Here is a 20,996-nt window from a genome sequence, read left to right as displayed (position 1 = left end):
GCCTCCAGCTAGTTCCTGGGAGTTGTCAGAGGTTACATCTAAAGCTAAACTGTCCCCCGAGACAGGTTGGTGAAGGAATAGGAAATAGTGTCTTCCCCACAGCTTTTCTTTCTTCCCTCTGACAATTCCCTGAGATGTCGGGTGATATATCTTCAAGCCAGATACCCTTGTCAGACCATTGTCAAGACCGTGGTATTTGGGGAGATCACGGAAGGCCTGGATGTCTTGCGGCAGATTGAGGTGGGCGGCCGCCCGGGCCCCCGGGGAATCAAAGACAGTGGAAAAGTTCCTATCTACAGTGCCTCCACTCCCAAATCATTCTGCCAGTCTCATAGCCAGTGGGTGTACTGCTCAGTCTCCGTGATTCATTTGCTTATTTGCTCACTTTCATTCTACAGGTTTTTTAAATGATATTTTATTACTCAAAATGCCTTCTCCATGCCAAGTGCTGTACCTATTTGTCAGGAGACAAGAGGTCAGCAAACCCGTTGGGTCTAATCCAGCCCACTACCTGTTTTTGTGAATAAAGTTTTATTGGGTCATAGCGACACCCATTTGTTTACATATTGTCTGTGGCTGCTTGCTCACTGCAGTGACAGAGTTGAGTAATTGGTGACAGATACTGTATGGTCCCTGTATTAGAGTTCCCAGAGAAACAGAACCAATAGGGTGTGCGTGTATGTTCATAGAGAAAGAGATTTATTTCACGGAATTGGCTCTGCAGTCATGCTGGCTGAGAAATCTGATAGCTGCAGGGCAGGCCAGCAGGCTGGAGCCCCAGGAAATAGTTGATGTTGAAGCTTGAGTCCAAAGGCCATCTGGAGGCAGAATTCCTCTTTCCTCAGGTGATCCCAGCCTTTCTGTCTTAAGGCCTTCAATTCATTGGATGAGGACCACCCACGTTATGAGGCGGTCATCTGCTTTACTCCAAGTCTACTGATGTAAATGTCAATCACATCTGAAAAATACCTTCACAGCAACATCCAGACTGGTGTTTGGCTAAAAAGTTGATACCATGGCCTAGCTATAGACACAAAATTAACCAACACCGTCCCAAAGCCTAAAATATTTACTATCTGAACCTTTGCAGAAAGTTTGCTGACCACTGATGAGACAAGTGGCCTCACCCATGCCGAGCTCACAGTCTGGTCCCTGTGTGCAGCCACTTCCTGGAGCTCAAGTCAGGCTGGCTTCTCTCTGCTCCCCCTCCATGGACTGGTCAGCCAAGTGCCTTTAAAGAAATCCTGACCTACTGAAGGCACTGAGCAGAGACTGAGCCCTGTAGCCACTAGATACCTCCCTGTGGGGTGGGTTACTCAGACCATTCAGAGTCTACCCGGCTGGGCTTTTACATGTTGAGTAGAAATCTGGACGAGGCAGGAGTGTGGCCTGTTGTCCCCTGGCCCTGGTGGCCCCAGGAGAGCTCCTGCTGAGAGACGATGGCACTCTGGCTCTACCTCTGGCTCCCATGTGCCGAGTGGACTCCTGGCCCTCAGCTGAGCCCCCTTTGCTGCAGTTGACCAGGTTTCTGTCTGCTCGGGCCTCAGATGTACCACAGTGACCCCTGATCCTTATGGAGCTGCCGAAAGAGACCCCCCACCTCAAGGCCCAGGCGCCCCCTCTGAGTGCAGACTGTGGCCGTCACAGGTCAGTCTGCCTGACTGCCCACAGCGTTAGGGCAGGCTTTAGTGAAGCAGGGTGATGGCAGTGAGTTCAGGGCTTTTATAAGAGCCAAGAAAGGATATGTATGAGCTTAGTACAGCCAGCCCTCCAAGAGAGGACCGACTCCTGATAGCCTAGGGAGGTTGAGACCAGCCAGCAGCTTGGGAAGCTCAGTGGGTTTGGAGCTACAGTGGCCTTCCCAGTGCCCCTCTGGGTGTCCACAGGTGTTAACTCACTGTTTCCACACCAGAACCTTGTGCAGAGGTCAACCAAGGCTCAGGTGACATGACTGTTCAGGTCACCCAGGATGACGTGGCAGAGCTGGGGTCGGAAGCGTGGCCATCTCCCCATCGGTCGTAATGGAGTCCTGGGGTGTTTCCTGAGCTCTAGCCTCAGTCTACAGCAGGACAACCCCAGGCCTGTGGGGAGACAGTCATGGTCTCCATGGTTGGTCTGGGCCCTACTCTGCCAGGCAGGATGGGGAGCCCAGAGTCTGGGGAGCAGTGGCCTAGCCACCTCGCTCAACCAATCACAGCACAGCACTGACCCTCTGTTGCTCAGGAGGGCTCTGGCCTGTGGGAAGTGGACCCAGGGCGCTGTGGGGCCTTTGCTGCAGGCTGAAGGTCAAAGCTGCCTTCCTGGGACTGCCTGGCCTCCCCGTCCTCGTTTCCATTGCTCTGTTGCTCCAGCACCAGGACTGAGAACACGGGGCTTGGCTTTGCTCATGCATCCCCTCACTAGCTCCTCCAGGGCCGGGCCCCATCTGTGCAGGCCCTGTGACGGCTGCATGGAGGAACAGACCCGGGGGTGGAGCCCCGGGACCAGTCCTGTGACTGCTGGACTTCCTCACCGCGTGTCTGCTCCAGATGCTGCCAGCACAAGAAAGAGGTTGTGGGACCTACTTTTTAGTGGTGAAAACTGAGTCTTACGGAGTTCAGGTGATGGAAAACTAGACAGCCATATTTTCAAAAAACATTTATTAACGGGGAAAATTACACCATATAATAAAGTGGGAAAAGCACATCTAAAGCAGTTTATATAATACAGTATGATCCCAATTTTGTACAAATACCTATCTGTAATATGTAAACATCTATGTTTTATATGTATTCTAAGAAAAAAGCCTAGAAATAAATTCAACAAAATATTTCTAGCATGTTTATCTGACTTGGAGGGTTATAGTGATTTGAATTGTGTTATTTTTTGTTTTTTTCCAAACTTTTCTCCAAAACTGCATTACTTTTGTAATAAATGAAAAGCACATTTTTTTAAAAAGTGGGTCAAGTGCTCACAAAAGGCCTCCCCATAAGGAATAACACTTGGGATGGACAACCCCTGTTTAAACTGCCAAAAGGGTACCTGGTGGTGCTGAGTGCCCTCAGCAGGCCACTGGGATCCCCGTGTCTCTGGGAACACAGAGCACAGTGTCACAGCCCTGGCCACTGCCGGCATAACCGGGCATTTGTCCCAGGCCTTTAAAGCAGGTGAGAACACAAGTCCTGCCCTCAAAAGGATTGCGGTGGGAAAAGCACAGCTCTGAAATAGAACACCACAGAATACATTCTGGGAGGAGAAAAGGTTTAGTGGACAAGCACGGAAGGGGCTCAAAACTAGCAAATTCATTTATAATAATACCAACGGGTACCAGTTGTTAAGCATTTATATGCCAGATGTTGTCCTAAATGTTTGTGTCCATATATGATCTTTTTAAATAGCTTGGAAGGAAAGCCAGTATCCTGCTCTACAGAGGAAGAAGAACCAGGATTCAAATCCATTTTGCTCCAAAAATCTGTACTCTTGCTGTGCTGCCTTTTTTCCTATTTCTTAGGGATTTTTCCAGAACATGTTACTACCCTATCTTAGTTTGAAGACAGTGAACCTCACATTATGATGACTTGGTCTTGAGGCCGGGATTGCACTGCAAACACCAAAACTGTTGTGCATTTCACCTTAGCCTTTTTTCCTATGTGTCCTCCCTGCCTATCAACTGTCACTGATTTCTTATTGCTGTCAGTGGGTCTGAATTGACCACCCTTATTTATTCTAGTCTGGCCAGGTAAACAAGCCAGGCCCTGAGCAAGAGTACTGCAGCTGCATTGCTTGGCTAAGCAAACATAACTCTCCGGATAACATACATGGGCTTCGTGTCCATTCACAACTCTTCCACTCCTCAGGGCTTTTCCTATTTGATTTCATTTGGTAACTGGATGGCAAAAGTTGCTGGAAGTCTGATGGCCAGGTACGTAAGCAATAACTTACTGTTTTTCAGTTGTTCTGCTTGAAAAAGGATTGTAACTCCACTCCTGCTGTGCACAGCTTGATTGGTAGGTGAGGTGTACTCCACATCTACCAACCTTTGGATAATATGACAGACATTCCTGGTGTACCCGACCAAACTAATCATTGGCTGGGCCTAAAAATACCAAATTAAAAAATTGTCAAAAAAAATAAAAAATAAAATAAAAAATTAGTTGTCAATTCTTCCGTTTTAATGGTAGTCATTGATGAAACTACCATTAAGACTACCATTTTTTTTGGTAATTTGTAGCTGGTGAGCTAACGTGTTTTGATTTTTCCACTTCCGCAATAAAAAAAAATTTGAAATTCAGAAAATTACAAGTAAAAATTTTCAAGTGAAAAATGTTAGTTCTCAAAATAATCTGCTAATTTAAGATTTATATTTACCTAAGAGACAATCCTCCATGTTGGGAAGAGAACTGGTAGGTAAGTACTAGAATAACAAACAGGTTCCATGTTATGTGCAAGCTCTGATTCGTGATGGCCACCTGAGCTCCGTGTTCAGGGTTAGCAAGCTGCCTCTGGGCTCAGTGTGAGACAAGGTTGGCAGACAGATTCCCTGGCTGAAGGGCCTTTTCGGATCAAAAAGTCCATGCTTCATGTTACAGATGGGAAATAGACGCAGAGGAGGAAGCCACCAAGTCATGTCCCCTAACATGTAGGCCAGAGCTTAGATCCCTACACTGATGGGGAGCTCACCACTTACCAGTCTCCTGTGTCCATGGGGAGGGTCTCTTCCTGTGCACTGGCTCCCAGAGGCCCTCCCAGGTCCAGGCGGAGGGGCTGCTGTCCTGCAGCAAGGCCCCCGCCTCCACCCCTGCTGCCAGACCTGTGCTCCCGGAGCCCCTCCTTGGGGCGCAGAGTGAATTCCAGGGCTGCACGTCCTGGGCTGTGCCCGTGGGTTGGGGCGGGCCCAGGCTCTGCTTTTAATGACACAGTATTTCAGGGTTCGGGCAGCTGGACGCAGTCTGCTCCACCAGGTAAATTACAGGCTTACCAAGTCAGAAATCAAATAAACACTCCAACTGCCGGCGGCCGCTCCAAGGAGAGCAGTGGTTTCCGGGAACCTCCCCACCCAGCTCAGCTTAACTGCTGCCTGTCATTCCCCTGGGACAGGGGCCTTTTCTCTGGCTCACAGGCCCCAAGAAACAGGACAGGGTGACACAGACTTGGGTGACCAGTCTGTTTTTGACAGCTTCTGGACATGGGCAGGTGCTAACAAGCCTTGCCCTCGCTCCACGCCTGGCCCCAGGCTGCCCAGTGTCCCAGAGCACTGGGGGCAGTGGATCGCTCCTTAGCAGGAGATGGCAGGTAGTTTTCACTCCACATGCCAACTCTAATCTGTTGGTGGTGGCCACCTGGAGTTCTGTGCTGGTCATTTTGAAATTCTATCCAGATGTGAAAGAAAAAATATCAAGGTTGATTGATGACTGCCGTGCAGAAGGTTACGGGAAACTATGTCACCCATGCTGGGCATTGTCATCCTGGGCCACCCGCCGTATCCACCGTACTTGGCTCAGCAAAAAGATAACTTTTCCACAGAGCTGAACTCCTGATGGTTCAACATGGTGACCAGATGGGGTCAATAAAGCCCCCAAGATTTTTTGTTTCCCTAAAGTGTCCGCGCACTGCATGTCTTCCCCAGACAGCAGAGGCAGGTCAAGGGAGGAAGACAGGGAAGATGAATGCCATCGGCCTTGGCCCTAAATCATGCTGTTCATTTAGCTCTTTCTGGAGGTGACCCACATGCCTCCTTGTGGCCAGCGGTTTGGTAATTCAGATCCACAAATATAGCACACCGAGGGCAACTCCACACTCTAACAGAAGTGCCCAGAAATGCCCACTTTTGCACCTGGGAAGGGCAGGCAACTGGAGATGGACCAGGACCTGTCTACACATCCCCAGACCCCGTTGTGGATGGTGAAGGGCCTGGGGTGGCCATCCTGGGCTCCAGGTGCCTCTGAGCTCGTCCCACATCCGCCCACAGCTGGGCCAGCAGTGGACAAGGGCAGGTCCTCAGACAGGACTCTGCCAACCGCAAAGAACGGTCAGCCCGTGCCTCTGGGGAGGGGGCTGGGGTAGGACCCTGCTGCGGACGCAGACCACCAGGCCGGAGTTCCACCACCACCTCAGGCGCCGGGCGGGGGCGGGGCAGAGGGGCCTGGGGAGGACCAGCCCCTGGCAGGATGTGGGCAGCGGAGGGGCGCCCTGGCTGCCGTCCTGCCTGAGCTGTGAGGGCATTGGGGGTGCCCCCTGCGGAGGGTTGAGCTGACCCGGGAGGGGCGGCGCAGCAGGCGGGGCGGGGCCTCAGTGGCAGCCGCAGGCGCGGACCACCATGTTGCGGTGCTTGCGCAGGATGACGTTGTTGCTGCTGTCGTAGTAGAGCACGGAGGTGGCGCTCAGCTTGGTGGGCGCGCAGCACGCCTTGGGGACCGCGTCAGGCTTCATCAGGTGCACCTGGCGGGGAGGGGGCGGCAGGCAGACGCGTGAGAGCCGCGGGGACCCCGTCCCAGCCCCCAGCTCCTGCCGCCCGGGCTCCAGCCGCTCGCCCCTCCTCGGCTCCATCTCGCCCCGCAGCCCGGCAGGTGCTGGTGCGAACTCTGCCCCGGCCCCGCCCCCCTTGGCCACCCCGCCTCTGCCCTCAGGCCCAGCCTGGGCACCTGTGGCTCCTGTCACAGCCCCTCCCCTCAGACAGGACGACCCTGACCCTGCTGGTCCCCGGCACGTGTGCCAGGTCCTGCCTGCGCCCCTGCAGCGCCGCCCCTGGCGTCCCCTCTGCTCCCTTCCCCTCCCTGCGCTTCTGCAACGTCCCTGATCGTGTCTTGTCCGCATGAGCTGTTTCTGGTCCGTCTCCCCTTCCAGACTGGGAGCCGGTGAAGGTCCGTGTTACACCTGCTAGCGGCCAGACTTCTAGGCTCACCCTTGGGGTGTCCGACACTGTTGTTTCTGAAAGCACCTCCACCCCTCCTAACAATTTCTAGGCAGGGATTGTTCTGGGCAGATGACCACTGAGGGCACTGGGACCGAGTCACCTGCCCAGTTCCATGGCTGAGGCCGAGGCCGTGGCACGACTGGGACCTGGCACGGACGGGGATCCCGCTACCCTCCTCCAAACAGCTCTACCCCTAAAGGCAGCCCGACTGAGTGAGCTCTTGCAGCCTCTACAAAAATATTTATCTGGAGACTCGGCAGGATGAGCTGCCGTTCACCCTGGACTCTTCATCGGGGCCCCACGTGGAAGGGCCCGGAAGGCAGCTCCCCAGCCTGTCAGGGGCTGGAGGGAAAAGGGAACCTGCTTCCATCCACCGGGACCTCCCAGGCCTCACGGAGGCCGCTGAGCAGGACCTGGGCCAAGCCGTCTCATGGGGGGCCCTGTCCGGCAGCCTGGCCCCCGGTCCCCAGAGCCCAGCCTTACCCCAGAAGCCCCAGCTCTGAGCAGCCTGCTGCCAGGACAGGCTCCATCACCCCTGACCTTCTTCAAGGAAGGCAGCTCCCCAGGGGTCCAGCAAATCCCATGTGACCATTGGGAAAGGAGGCATTATCCTGGGGTCCATGCTGCCTTCTTAACTCATTTGCTCTAGGGCATCACCTTGAACAACCTGTAACTAGAGTGTCCAGGTCAATGTTCTAGAAAGAAGCCTCAGCACAAAAAAACATTTAAAACACTTAGCAATAAGCAGCAGCAACAGTGTTCCTATTAGAAACTTTTTCAGCATTTAAAGTTTCCCCAGACATCGGGGCATCAAAAGCCTGTAGAGACACAAAGAGCCGAGAGGGACCCAGAAAAAAGAGCCAACGGGAAAGGAACGGGAGGGGAAACCAGAAGGGCACGGGGTACCTGGTGACTCCTGCACAGGAAGAGGGGGCAGAACCCACACGTGTGTCACCCCCCACCTCGACCCTGAGGGCGTGTGTGACACACAGGAGGCCGAACGCGCCAGTGAACATTGTGCACGTGTGTGTTCCAAGGGCACAAGTAGCCGTGTGGGATGCCCGCCTATCATGCACGGGCTGTGCCTCTGACCACCAGCCGGCAGGCCTTTATAAGTCTGGTACCCACCGCATGGACGTGAAAGTCCCCCACGTGCACGTGTGTACGTGTGCACACCGATCAGCAAGAGTCTAGTGCACGTGTGTTCAGGTGCACGGGTTGGGGGTGCCCCACACGGGGACCAGTTGCTGCACAGCTGTGGGATTTCACTGCACATGCACACAGAAAGGTTTCCATGTAGAGAAAGCTCCCTGACACAGCAGTGCTGCCATCACCTGCTGGCTGCACGCGCCCCTCTCCTCCGCAAACCCCTCCCCTGGGCGTCCAGGCAGAGGGACGCGGTACTGACCAGGGACTGCAGGATGGCGTGGTTGGTGGCGTTCATGCAGGAGTCCAGTGGGAAGGAGCACTCCCCTTCACAGTAATAGGCTGAGTAGCCTTGGGGGGCGATGACCCAGTCCTGGGGGCAGGTAATGGGAGAAGGTGAGTCCCACCCATGTGCCCCTCCCGAGCCCCCCAGTCCAGCACCTGTCACAGCACAACTCAGGGCTGCCCCTTACCCTCCCTCAGCCTCAGGGCCCATCACCCCACCCTCGGGCCCCTCCCAGGGCAGTTTCCCCCAGAGGCCTGACATCCACCCGAAGACCCTCAGCAGACAGGGCTGGGCACGATCTCCGTCCCCTTCATGCGCCATCAGCGCTCAGCTTCGTCCTCCCCAGCCCACCGCCAGTCACAGCAGAGGCCAGAGGCACTGCCCACCCTGGCCTCAGTTTTCCTGCTGCTGCTCTGACATTTTATGGCTAAGGATTCAGACAGTCTCTATTTTCATGGTTTTCACAAAAAAGCACTTTTCACTACAAAAGCAACACATTCTCCCTTTAGAGAACTTGGAAAAACACAGAGGAAAATAAACCAAGAAAATCCAAATCCCCCATGATTCTACCTCCTCTTGGACATACACTTGCCATCTTCAAGGTGGGGACTGTCATTTAGGAAAGAAGGAGAGTCAGGAATTACCAGCCAGCCAAGGTCCTGGAAGCTGACATAGAGCTCATGCCGACGGCACACCTGTCGGCCGTGGGAGCCGTGGACGTCGTCTGCGGGGGACAGAAGGGACAAGGTCTTTTCTGGGGTTCCTGCTCTGTGCACCTACCACGGGGAGCTCCCGGGGCGGGGGACGCCCTGATGGGCTCATTTGTTGAATAAATGAATGATGGGAAACTAACCCATTTGGTCTCATAAAGCCCATCTCTGCAGCTCTGCTGGCGCCGTGACCCAGGTCAAGAACCTTCGATGGCTCCAGATGATTCCCCGTGGTACAGTCACCCCACGCTCAGCCCAGCCTCCCCTGACTTTCAGCCTGTGACTCCCGATGGTCCAATAAACAGCCCGGGGACCCTCTGCCGTCCAGCAGCCCCTCCTCCTTTCCTCCGGAGACACCCCTGACCTCATCCGCCTCTCCAGCCACGCCCATTCCACAGGATAAGTGGCTCCCACTGAGGCCAAGCAAAGCCTGGCTCCCCGTGAAGGAAAGGAGGGTGCCAGGGGGCTCTGGTCCCGAGGGGCTTGGTCTGGTGGGGACACCTTCACACGAACGCTTGGATCCTGCAGGGCGCCCGGGGCAGCACCGAGGGCCACCAGGGGCACCTGATTTTGACGGGGGGGTGGGGGTGGGGCCTGGTGAGCCAGGGCGGGCAGGAAGGGACTTCAGGGCGGCAGGGGCAGCGAGGGCAGATGCTCAGAGCCCTGGAGACCGTGCAGTGGCTGGTCCCCAGGGTGCAGGGGCAAAGTGGTGTCAGGAAAGGTGGCTGGGTGACTGACCATCAGCCTGACCCCACTGAGGCCGGGAGGGTTCTGTCCCCACCACCTGGTCCCCAACCTCACCGAAGATCCCCGGCAGTTTGTTTGGGGGCGGCAGCTCGTTGGTTCTTTTCGGCAGCCTCCTCTTCAGGGGCCTCACCGCCCGAGGGGCTCGGACGGGGCCGGGGCTCGCCCTGAAAAAGGTGACCACGAAAGGCTGTTTGGAGCGCGGTGCCTGTTGCCCCAGCAGACCGGCCAGGCCAGAATCCACGCTGCGCCCTGAGACAGAGAGAGCAGAGAGGGCGGTCACTCGAGGGTGGGGCCACCGCACGGGGACACAGCAGGGACCTCTCTGTGGGCGGGCCAGGAGCACGGAGCCTGAGGCTGCAGGGGACCCACTGGGCCTCGGTTTCCTCCTCTGAAGACCCGAGTCCCAAGTCCAGCCCCAGCCCCCAGCGGGCAGGTTTTCAGGGGAGGGGGAGGGTCCTCGTGAGCACAGACTCGGGATTAGTGACGGTCCAGGGCACTGCCAGTGGTGACAGCGCTTTACAGCTTTCAGTCAGTTCACGTGATGATCTCAACCAGTCTTCATGGTGACGCCAGACCCATCATTTCCCTGAGAAACATCAGAGCCCCTCGGTGACGGCTTAGAGCACCACTACCAGACACTCTCAGAACCAGGATTCCCACCCATCTCGGGGCTCTGAGGCCCGAGTTCTACCTTCCACCCCATCCTTTCTGGGGATCAGTGTAGGATTTACAACACCCGGTTTGTGGGAGCGGCTGCCAGGACTCAGTGCTTGCTCTGCTGAGTACCGCCCAAGAGCAGGCCACTCACCGTCCCGATGCCCCCAAACGAGACCCCAGACTCCGCGGCCAGAGACATTTACCCCAAGTCCACGTTCAAACACCTGCATCTAATTCCAGAGCCCTTCTTATCCATTTAAGTTCTGAACCAGCGGGTTTGTGGTTTGAAAAGGAAGAAAGAGAGAAAAGGCTGTGGGCAGAGACATGACGGGGGCCTCAGCCTAGGAGTAGTGATGCTTGTAAAACTGGGATTTTACCCGCAGCTGCTTAAAGCCTGAGGACGCCGGAGAAACACACTGGTTATCCCTGGAAGTCACCTCCACCGATAAAACTATCCTCCTGTACCTCTTTGTAGTTCCAATGACCTCTTGTTTTTTAATTGTCAAAGTGATATATAACAACAACTGTAAAGAAACTTAGAAAAAATATCACCCATAAAACCCCTCCCCTGCTACAACACACCATTTTCATTTTTCTGTGATATTTTCATATGTTAATTTAAATTGTGAGCGTAAGAAAGAAGTCTGTATATTTCCCAATTTTTCCACATAAACATTTTCTCGCTTGTTAAGTCTCAACTATGAACATTTCAAATGTATAAAATTCCTTTGAGTAGATACATCTGCATATTTAGATATTAGTTCAACTTTAGACATCTATTTCCTGGCTTTCATCATAAAGATGAGAATGTGATAGAACCTCTTTATTTCCTTTCCCTGTGGAATTTTCTCAGACTAAACAACAGGGGATGACTACAAGCTCACTGTTAATGTTTCTTATAACACTGGGCGGAACATCCCACTTCCATATACATTTCACCCCAATGTTGCAACAGTGATGCACAGGCATATACACACACACATGCACATATATGTATGTGTACACACACGTGTGCATTTATATAGTGTACACATGTGCACATACATAAACATATGTGTTCTATTAGTGGGTCTCATGATCCTCCACTGCACATTACAGGTCAAGGACATCACCGGCCCTTACACAGCTGTGCTTTAGCCCTGAGTCCATGCGCCAGAGTTGACTAAACAACTAATCGACCAGAGACTAACCTTTGACCTATGACATCACCTGCCACAAACATGCACTGGGCCCATCAGAGGTGCCACTCAGGGATGACCCTGCTGAGACAGGAGCTGACACTGGAAGGGGCCCAGGGAGAAGCCGTTCGGGGAATTTGGGTCATGGCAGGTTAGGGTCACGAGGAAGAGCAGCAGGCCTGTGAGGACGCAGAGCCACAAGACACACAGCAGCCCCGCCAGAGAGGGAAAGGCCCGTGAGCGCACCAGGAGGAGGCCGTGGAGCGACGGGGGCAGGGGGGCGGCTGTCGTCCACGCGGCACTGGAGCGGAGCCCCACACCTGGTGGGCGTGTGGGGCGGCCTTGGCCCGGCAGCCCTCCGGGCCTGTGTATACAGCCGCCATGTCCTGTGAGTCCCCGGAGAGCCCTGTCCACGGAGAGGCCAGGGGGACCCTCGGTGCTCCCGAGGCCGTGTTCACTGTAGGCTTTTCTTTGTGCAACTGTCTGGTCAAGGATCGTGTTGGGGTCTCCTGGGCGCAGAGAGATTGGGTCACAGGGCAGGCCCCGGCTGTCCAGGTGCTGGCCCCCAGGCTGCCTGGCTCTGGCAGGACCCTTTCCAGAAAGCAGAGGCAGGAACTTCAGGAACCTCTGAGGCCCAGGGTCCCTGCCTCTAGACCTGACCTGTGAGCGTGCTGGCAGGCATGCTGTCCCCTCTGTGAGAGACGTGGGATGTGTGGCCACACCTCGAGGTGGGGGCCACACTGTGGCCTCCCCCCGCACGCAGGTCCAGGTGAAGATGCTGCTCCTCTGGGCCAGGAAGGCCCGCGACACCTCCAGCCTCCCCCCATTTCTGAGACCACCCCATCAGGGCCCGGATGTCTTGGCAGCTCCCCTGACCTATCCCATCCCTGGGGATTCATGCCCCCTGCCCCTGGGCCAGGCCAAGATTGCGCCCATCTCTCCCCAAGGCCTCTTTCTGCTCTGGTGCCACCTGCCCCTTCCCTGCAGCCCCTGCCCCACCTCAGCCTGCGGTCATGGATGTGACCCTAGTGCCACGTTGAAGGACAATCAGGACGCCTGGCTGAAACCCTTGGAGGGGATCCAGCTGTGACCAGGTGTGCTTTTGTCCCACAGGGTATTTCCTCACCGCATGAGAAGTAGGAACTCAGTGCTTTTCCTTCTTTCTACTGTTTAACAGCCCTGTAACTCGTCTGCTTCTAGAACCTCTGCCTGTCCCAGGCTGCTGCTGTAGGACGTCTCCCACCATGCAGGGCAGATCAGGTCCTCTTCCCCGGAAGCCCCAGAAGGTGCTGCACAGTCCACTCAATGACGTCCATCCACTGCCCGCCTGGTCACGGTCCCCTGACACTCTGTGGCTGTCCCCTCAGGTACACTGTCTCTCCACTCCAGGATCCGGGCCTCCCGTCAGGGTGAGGCTTCAGGGAGACCTCTCTGAAAGGCCTTCCTTGACCAGCTGGAGCTTCCTGTTCTTACCTATGAGCTCCCATCCATTTTGTGCAGCCCTAGAGCCACATTGAGAAAACGTGGGCTCCACGGCAGGCCTGGGTTCGAACCTTACACACGCACACACGCACGCACACACGCACGCACACACGCACGCACACACATGCAAACGGAAACTCATTTTTTTCTGTTTAGTTTGTGAGACTGTGGATTCAGGATGAAGTACCTCACTGCCCCTCATGAGTTTCAAGGGAGTATGAACAAGAGGCTGGTTTAGGCTCCGTAACAGAGAAGAAGGGTCTAAGTGTCTGATCTGGACGACACAGGAACGCTATGATTTAAGAAGAGAAAACCCATCTATGTCCATCGCTCGGGTTTCTAGAACTCCTCCCATCCTAAGCCGCAGCCTTTGGCCACACACAGGTGAGCTGTTTATTCACAGAGAAGACTTCCTGGTGGAACGTCGGCACCAAACAGTCTCTCCCGCTTCAGTTGCCCCTATTACCAGTTTACTGGCCGCCTAGACGGTCTTGCTTCCCTTCTAGAGACATCTATTTAGCTACGAGGAGGAGAAATGTGAGAGGCAGAGGAGGTGAGGCTACAAGGAAACAAAACTTAGTGACAAAATGAAAGGCCCCAGAAGGAAGGTCAATAGGGCCAAAGGAAAAAATCTTTCATTTAGACAGCGTTTCTCCTGGTTACAAATTCACATTTATGTGTGTATGTTTTCATTGTTCCAGTACACTAAAACGGTGCCTTCCGCAGACTCTGGGTGGAGTTGTTCCTCCCCCATCACTTTTCCCTACATTTCATGATTCATTCACAAGAGCAGGCACTTCAGTAAAACCTTTCCCATGGGATCATCTCAAGCTGCATAGAATTTAATGTAAATATCACAGACAGGGAGGAGGGTGATTGGAGCAGAGCTTTCTCAGAACTCACAGGACATATAAGGTCAATGCCTCTGTTTTCCTTTTGTTTTTAATTAAAGGCATGTCCCTCTTGAGAGAACAAAGCCTATCCAGTGGCAGCCAGTCTGGGACGGCAGGAGAAAGCCGGCCAGATGCTGGTGAAATGTAGAAACGTGATTGCGGCTTTCTCGGGATGCAATCCAGGAGGTTAAAGGGAGAAGCACACGGTCTGGGACCAAGGTTCACTTTCTGGCTAGGTTTCGACCTGTTGCATGGGTCTGAGATTCGGGGAGATGGCAAAGGTGCTCCTCGTGCTCTTTTTGATGTCCTCCACCATCAGGCCACCCCAGAGCTCGATCAGGGTCAGTCCTCTCTTTTTTTTCTTTTTTTTTCAAATTTATTTATGTATTTATGTATTTATTTATGGCTACGTTGGGGCGGGCTTTTCTCTAGTTGCGGTGAGTGGGGGCTATTCTTCGTTGTGGCACGCGGGCTCAGTAGTTGTGGCTCGCGGGCTCTAGAGTGCAGGCTCAGCAGTTGTGGCTCACGGACCCAGTTGCTCCGTGGCATGTGGGATCGTCCCAGACCAGGGCTCGAACCCGTGTCCCCTGCATTGGCAGGCGCATTCTCAACCACTGCACCACCAGGGAAGCCCAGTCCTCTCTTCTTGTGCATGTCAAACACGGCCTTCTCGGTGATGATTCAGTCCACACACTGCTTTCCATTCAGTGGCATGGTGCATATCTCCAAAATTTTGGGTTCATTAGCCTTGGTGCAGTGCTCCATGGTGACCACCACTCTGGTCTTGGTACTGGACACCAGATCCATCGCACCCCCCACTCCTTTCACCTTCTTGCCGGGTATCATCCAGTGAGCCAGGTCACTGTGTTTGGAAACCTGCATGGCTCCCAGCAAGGTTAGGTCAATGTGTCCGCCTCGAATCATGGCAAATGATTCATCGCTGGAGAAAAAACAGCCCCCAGGAAGAAGGGTGACTGTTTGCTTGCCCACATTGTTGAGATCTGCATCCACCTCCTCTTTCAGCGGAAACAGACCCAAGCCCAAGATTCCATTTTCACTGTGAAGATGAACGGTTATACTGGGGCTGATGTAGTTGGTGGCCAGAAGAGGGATTCCTATGCCCAAATTGGCCTACAGGCCGTCCTCAAATTCAAGAGCTGCCCCCTTGATGATCCGTGTCCTTATACTATCTGCAGACTTGCATATTTCATCATCCTCTTTCCGGATCGTTAAACGCTCATTTTTTCCTCATATTTTTCCCCCTGTATTCCTCGATCTAAGTAAGTGTTAGGAACATGGATGTCCTCTGGGGCAAACGACCCCAGGTCCACAATTTCTTCACTCTCCACCACTGAGGTTCTCGCAGCTTTGCACATGCGCACGTTGAGGTTCCTGGCGCTGGCCCTGAAGATGGCGTTTCCTGCCCGGTCGGCCTTCCACCCTTTCACCAAAGCAAAATCGGCCGTGATGGCGTGCTCCAGAAGGTAGTGCTGTCCGTGGAACTCCCTCACCTCCCTGGGCTGACTCAGGATGGCGATGTGGCCGTCCTTTAAGTACTTGCTGGGTGCGCCTCCCTCCTGGGCCAGGGTCCCGTAGGCCGTGGGGGTGTGGAAGGCGGGCACGCCGGCGCCCCCTGCGCGGATGCGCTCGGCCAGGGTGCCCTGGGGCGCGATCTCCAACTCCAGCTCGCCCGCCAGGTACTGGTGCTCGCAGAGCGAGTTCTCCCCCAGGTACGAGCAGACGATGCGGGTGATCTGCTTGGTCCCCAGGAAAAGGCCGAGCCCGAAGTTCCCCTCCCCCACGTTGCTGCTGACCACGGTCAAGTCCTTCACGCGGATCTTGAGCAGCGCCCCTATCAGGTTCTCCGGGATCGCGCAGAGGCCGAAGCCCCGGACCATGATCCTCGCGCCGTCCGAGATGTCTCTCACGGCCTCCACGGGGTCCGCGTAGGACTTGGCACGCGCGCGGGCGCTGCTGGCGAAGCCGCACACACCGCCCGTCGCCAGCGCGGGCACCGAGCGGCCGGCGGGGACCCGGCGCCCGAGCGCAGACTCCAGGAGCCGCAGGGCTGCCATCGTCCGCTCCGCTCCAGCTGGGGTTCCGGCTCCGGGCCCAGCTGGGACAGGCGGCGGCCGTGCGCGCCCCGCCCGCGCGTCACAGGGCAGGGGGCCCCCGGCGGTGACGCGCCAGCCCGGCTGGTTCCCCGCCGCCCCTCTCCGTCTCCGCGCTCCGAGGGCTCGAGGCGCCGAGCTTCCCGGGCCGCGAAGGCGAGAGGCAGGACCGGTCCGGACCGTCAGGCGGGACTGGAGGGACCCGGGGACTGGCGCACGGAGGCCCCGAGGCGACGTCCCTTCGGGGAAGCCTGGGCGCCATGTCCTTCCTCTCCATCGTCACCCTTCCTCCCAGGCGCGCTACTCCCGTCCCCCCCGCCCCCAGATCCACCTCCACGTCAGCGGTTCCCGCACCTGTGTCCCCAGCACGTACTGTCCTGGATCCACATTTGTCACAACTAATCAACCAATATTGGTATCTTATTATTTACTAAACATCACGATCTACTCAGATTTCATTAGTTTTCTCCAGTGTCTTTTTTCCAGGATCTCACCCAGGGTCCCACGTTGGCATATAGTCATCACAACTCCTTAGGCACCTCTGGGCTGTTACAGTTTCTCAGACCTCCCGTGTTTTTTGATGACCTTGACAGTTTTGAGAAGTACTTGTCAGGTATTCTGTAGAATGTCCTTCAGTTTCAGGTTGTCTGATGTTTTTCTCATGGTGAGACTGGGGTTCTGGGTTTTGGGGACGAAGACCACGGAGGTGAAGCGCTGTTCCCATCCCATCAGATCAAGGGTGTCTGGGAGCCACATGACGTGCTCATGGGAGCCTGAGCACCGGCTGAGGGGTGCCGCTCAGGTTGCCCCTGCAAAGGTACTGCCCCAGCCCACGGCATACTTTGGGAAGCAAGTCTCTAAGTGTAGCCCACACTGAAGGAGGGAGAGATGCTACACCCCCTTGAGGGGGAGTGTCTCAGAGGGTTGTTTGATAAAAAGCTGAATCAGATCCTGTCCTCCTCCACTGCTGTTAAATAAAATAACATTTATTTCATAGTTAATATTTTGCCCACTTCTCTCAACCTCCTCACAGTCGCTGCCTAGTCCCCTGTGCTCCAGCCATGGTGGCCCCTTGCTGCACCGCAGATACACCAACCCTGGGCCCACCAGGAGGCTCTCCCCCAGACACCTGCTAAAGGAATGAAGGTGTGAATCCTCATTCTACAGATGAGGAAACCGAGGCTTAGAAGGGTAAGTAACCTGCCAAGGTCACCGAGTTAGAAGGCTGCAGAGCCGAGATTCACACCCAGGCCTCTGCCTCAGAGCCTGAGGGTGTGAGCGCTTCCCCTCGCCCAGCCCAGGACGGAAACTCCTGGTGCAGAAGGCAGCTCCGTAGAGTAGAAAGAATCTCCCATTTCTTGGGGAGGGAAAACATGGACTCACTCTGAGCAACACAACTGTTGGTCCTGCAGAAGGAGAGGAGGGACTCTCGGCCGGTAGGGGGTCGCCTGCTGTCCCGCACTGCGGGAACCTCACTCTCTACCCACTGAGCCCCTGTGGAGGGGTGGAGGTATGCCCCAGCATCACAGGTGGGAAAGGCCAGGCCTCCAGGGCCACGTGAGGGGATCCAGCTGCGCCTGCCGCCAGCAGCTTCCTCGGAGGAGCCCCCAGGGGAAGGTTCGCTGCTGACCAGAGTCTTACCATCATCTGTTTCCACATAGAGGCGGAGTCCCAGGTCCTTGTTACGGTTTAAGAGCCATCGGTCACTGGCTGCTGTCACGTCCAACACCAGCCAGCCCTCGTCCCCAGATCGGAGCGTCTGAAGATCCAAAAAGAACAAGTCAGACTCCCTGTGGACACGAAAGAACAATTAACCGAGGGCTGGCACAGCTGCCTTTGTTTCCAGTGCCCTCCTGGGGGACCATTAGTGGGGCATCTACCCCGCCCGGCTCTGACCTGAGTGCCTTACATGCCTTTTCTCACTGTGTCTACCGTACAAAGGTGTTACTGTGCCCGTGTACAGGTGCGGAAACTGAGGCTCAGGAGCTCAGTGACCTGCCATGGTCCCACAGCTAGGACAGTAGGATGGGGGCTTGAATCCAGGACTGATGCTGGGCCTCTCCCCACGGTGACACGAGGCCTCCGGCCAACCATCTTTCTTCTCTGAGGGTGGGCTGCCCAGGAAGGTCCCCTTCTGTCCTCTGGGAAATGTCCCCCCCGGCACCCAGGGCTGGGCCGGACACTCCGACAGAGGCTTGAGCGGGCCTGTGGGGCGCAGGGCAGGCACCTGTTGGACTGCTCCAGGACCACCTCAAACATGCTGACGTGGAGGGTCCAGTTGAGCAGGTGGGTACTGGGCAGCTTGTAAATCCGGAACTCCGCGGCGGTGACGGCCTCCCCCGCCGGGATCTGGGTCAGGTCAAAGCGGAACTCCTTCCACTGGGGCTCCTGGTGGCCCAGGGTGTGGTCCCGCTCCACTGCAAGACAAAGTGGGACTGGCGGTCACTTGTGGTTCCAGCTCGGGTTCCGGGGTGGGCAGGGCCGGGTGGGATCTGGGGGCCTGGGCAGTCTGGGTGGGACCGCTCCCTCCTCGAGAACAGGCTTGTCCCAGCTCTGCCTCCTGGGTGCCGAGAGGGCTCCGGGAGCTGTGTCGTGAGGCGCCTGGCACGGCACCTGGCACACGGCGGTGCCACAAGGGCAGTGTCCATGTCTGGTCCGCAAGCCCCAAACCCAGCCTGCCCCGCTCAGCACCCTGCTGGCTCTGGGACCCACAGATGAGGCACAGGACAGGTCCCTCCTCTGGGGAGATGGACATCAGACCCAAGGCAGAAAAGGGCCACGGTGGCAGCAGGGACATAGCTGGGTGCACTTGAGCAGGATGGGGCTCCTGGAGTCAGCCGGTGTGTGGATGGGAGTTGAGGGGAGAGAGGGCTTTGGAGCTGGGCCTTGAGGGGTGAGAGTGAATTTGCCACGATGTCAAGGGAGGACACTGCAGAGTTAGGGTCCAGCCTGAGCAAAGGCCTAAAGCCAAGGAACGACAGCACCGGCAGGGAAAACAACAGTCATAAAACCCAGCAAAGGGTGAAAGGATGGCAGGACCCGTTTTGGAACAAGGGGAAGCAGGAAGGGGGGCCGGAGAGAGACATGGAAAGAACCAGGAAGAGGCGAGGTAGGATGACAGCTCCTGGAGATGCTGGGTCAAGTGCTGGGGAAGCTGCAGGGTCCCATGGCATGATCTGAGCAGGCTTCCCGGAGGAGGTGACACCTGAACTGGCCTTGAAGGATGGGACTGAGTCTTGGTAGGTGGATAAGGTGGGGGAGAAGACATTCTAGGCAGAGGTCCTGCACAGGTGTGGGGTGCTGGGTCCGCCCACCATCCAGCAATGTGCGGCTCAGGGCATAAGTCTGGCTGTGGCCTGACTGCGGAGAGCTGAAATTCTGGCCTCGGAGCGTGGGCTGTGCTCTGGCCAGTGGGGGGTCAGGGCTCTGGGCAGCAAGGGAGTGTGGTTTAAGGGTAGAGTGGAAGCTATGTGTGGAGGCGAGGGTAAAGCCCAGGCTGGAGGGGACCCGAGGCAGGCCCATGGCAGGGCTGCTCTAACAGTCTGGGCAAGAGACCGCAGGAGCAGAATAAACCCCATATTTCCCCAGCTGCCCGGAAATGCCCAGGACAGTATATTTAGAGCGTCTCACTTTAGCCTCCTGTCACTTTCAAACACTAAAAATCTGTGTTTCCGCAAAGCAGGGGCAGGAGCCTCCCAGAGCCTTCCCGCAAAACCAACACTGAGATTTTAATTACATGTCTGTGAGTCTTTTTTAAAATTCTCTCTCTGGCTACTGGACTCAGAGACCACAAGTCACCAGGCTGGTGGCAGAGGCGGATGTGGGAGCACTTCCTGTCCTTGCGGTGGAGGCCTGGTCCGGTGATGGATAGGCAAACAGCTGTGCTGGGCGGGGCCAGTGGACACATGTTTGGGCAGGAGATGGGCGTTTCATCCCCTGACCAGGGAGGAGAGGAAATAGAACCTCCATTGTCTGACAGGGTGCTGGACCCGCAGTAAATGCCCAGCCACGAGCCAGGCTGTTTCAGGGGCAGCGTGACACAGGAGGATCTGGGTCCTCCCATACAGGCAGGGCACGGAGGGCAGGGTTCTGGACCTTTGCCGAGTGATGCTCGCCATGATTATCACCACACGAGTCCCCTCCTCCCTTCAGACACACTCACACACACAGCTTTAGGGACAATTTCTGTGGATTCGGTAACTGCAGAGACCACCTCAGTTACACGGCTGTGTAAGCATCCCTGATCTGCAGGATGAAATAGGTCCAGGCTGTTGGCTGTCACAGGGTGTGGCCCCGAGAATAAGGAGGGGTCACTCAGCCATGCCCTGAGCCCGACCCCTCTCAAAGCATTCTTAAGTATATCTGCCCCCAAGGCACAGTGGGTGACCCTTGGTGGGTCACTGGGAACCTCTGTCTGCAGGCCTGACGCTGACTTATTCATGTCGTATACAGGACTGAGGGAACAACCACAAACCTGCCAGCTCCTGCGGGCACCAAACTCTGTGACCTCTCTCCCTTGCTGAGCTGGGGGTCCGCGTGCGGTCAAGACAGCCCTGTTCACCTGGGCTGACCCCAGTTCCAAACTTCGATCCTGTGGGTTTGTGAAATTGATGCCCAACCCCCACCCCACCCCCGCAATAGTTCCAGCACAGGAAACTGCCCACCCCAGCAAGCACTAGAGGTGGGACATTTTTAGGAAAATGATTTTCATCAGAAATTGGTGAAATGTCCTGAGTGTGGAACTGGGTAAAGAGAGTAACTCTTTTATCTGACAGTCAATGGGGAGGGTAGGGCGAGGCCACCTGTGGATTTGCAGGTTTTTCAGTGCCTGTGGCTTTGAATTGGGAGACAGAGTTCCCAAAAGCTGGTGTTCTGGGAAAGCATTTTCTGGCAC

At 55.7% G+C, this 20,996-nt stretch overlaps 2 protein-coding genes across 3 annotated transcripts in view; both read right to left on the bottom strand.

The window, feature by feature from the left end:
• Window positions 1-139: 139 nt before the first annotated feature.
• BMP8B (bone morphogenetic protein 8b) overlaps window positions 140-20,996 on the bottom strand; it is a gene marked incomplete at its 5' end in the record, with an annotated part of 33,374 nt that continues 12,517 nt past the window's right edge. The window contains 6 exons of one of the 2 annotated variants that reach the window (XM_082366535.1): window positions 140-6,417; window positions 8,244-8,411; window positions 8,969-9,048; window positions 9,836-10,030; window positions 17,744-17,892; window positions 18,330-18,519. In XM_082366535.1, the coding sequence (XP_082222661.1) occupies window positions 6,268-6,417; window positions 8,244-8,411; window positions 8,969-9,048; window positions 9,836-10,030; window positions 17,744-17,892; window positions 18,330-18,519 (932 nt within the window). In that variant the 3' untranslated portion in view covers window positions 140-6,267. The remainder of the gene's footprint in view (window positions 6,418-8,243; window positions 8,412-8,968; window positions 9,049-9,835; window positions 10,031-17,743; window positions 17,893-18,329; window positions 18,520-20,996) is intronic. The other variant, XM_082366534.1, reaches the window with a different exon arrangement.
• OXCT2 (3-oxoacid CoA-transferase 2) lies at window positions 13,222-17,339 on the bottom strand. The gene is given in 5 exon segments (XM_082366572.1): window positions 13,222-14,339; window positions 14,615-14,672; window positions 14,676-15,122; window positions 15,126-15,232; window positions 15,235-17,339. Coding segments are annotated over 5 exon segments (1,560 nt in total). The 5' UTR covers window positions 16,067-17,339; the 3' UTR covers window positions 13,222-14,223.

This window comes from Balaenoptera borealis (assembly GCF_965194805.1).
Source record: "Balaenoptera borealis genome assembly, chromosome: 1".
Classification (NCBI taxonomy): Eukaryota; Metazoa; Chordata; class Mammalia; order Artiodactyla; family Balaenopteridae; genus Balaenoptera; species Balaenoptera borealis.
The sequence above is the reverse complement of the archived record's forward strand: the minus strand, read 5'-3'. Positions and strand labels throughout refer to the sequence as shown.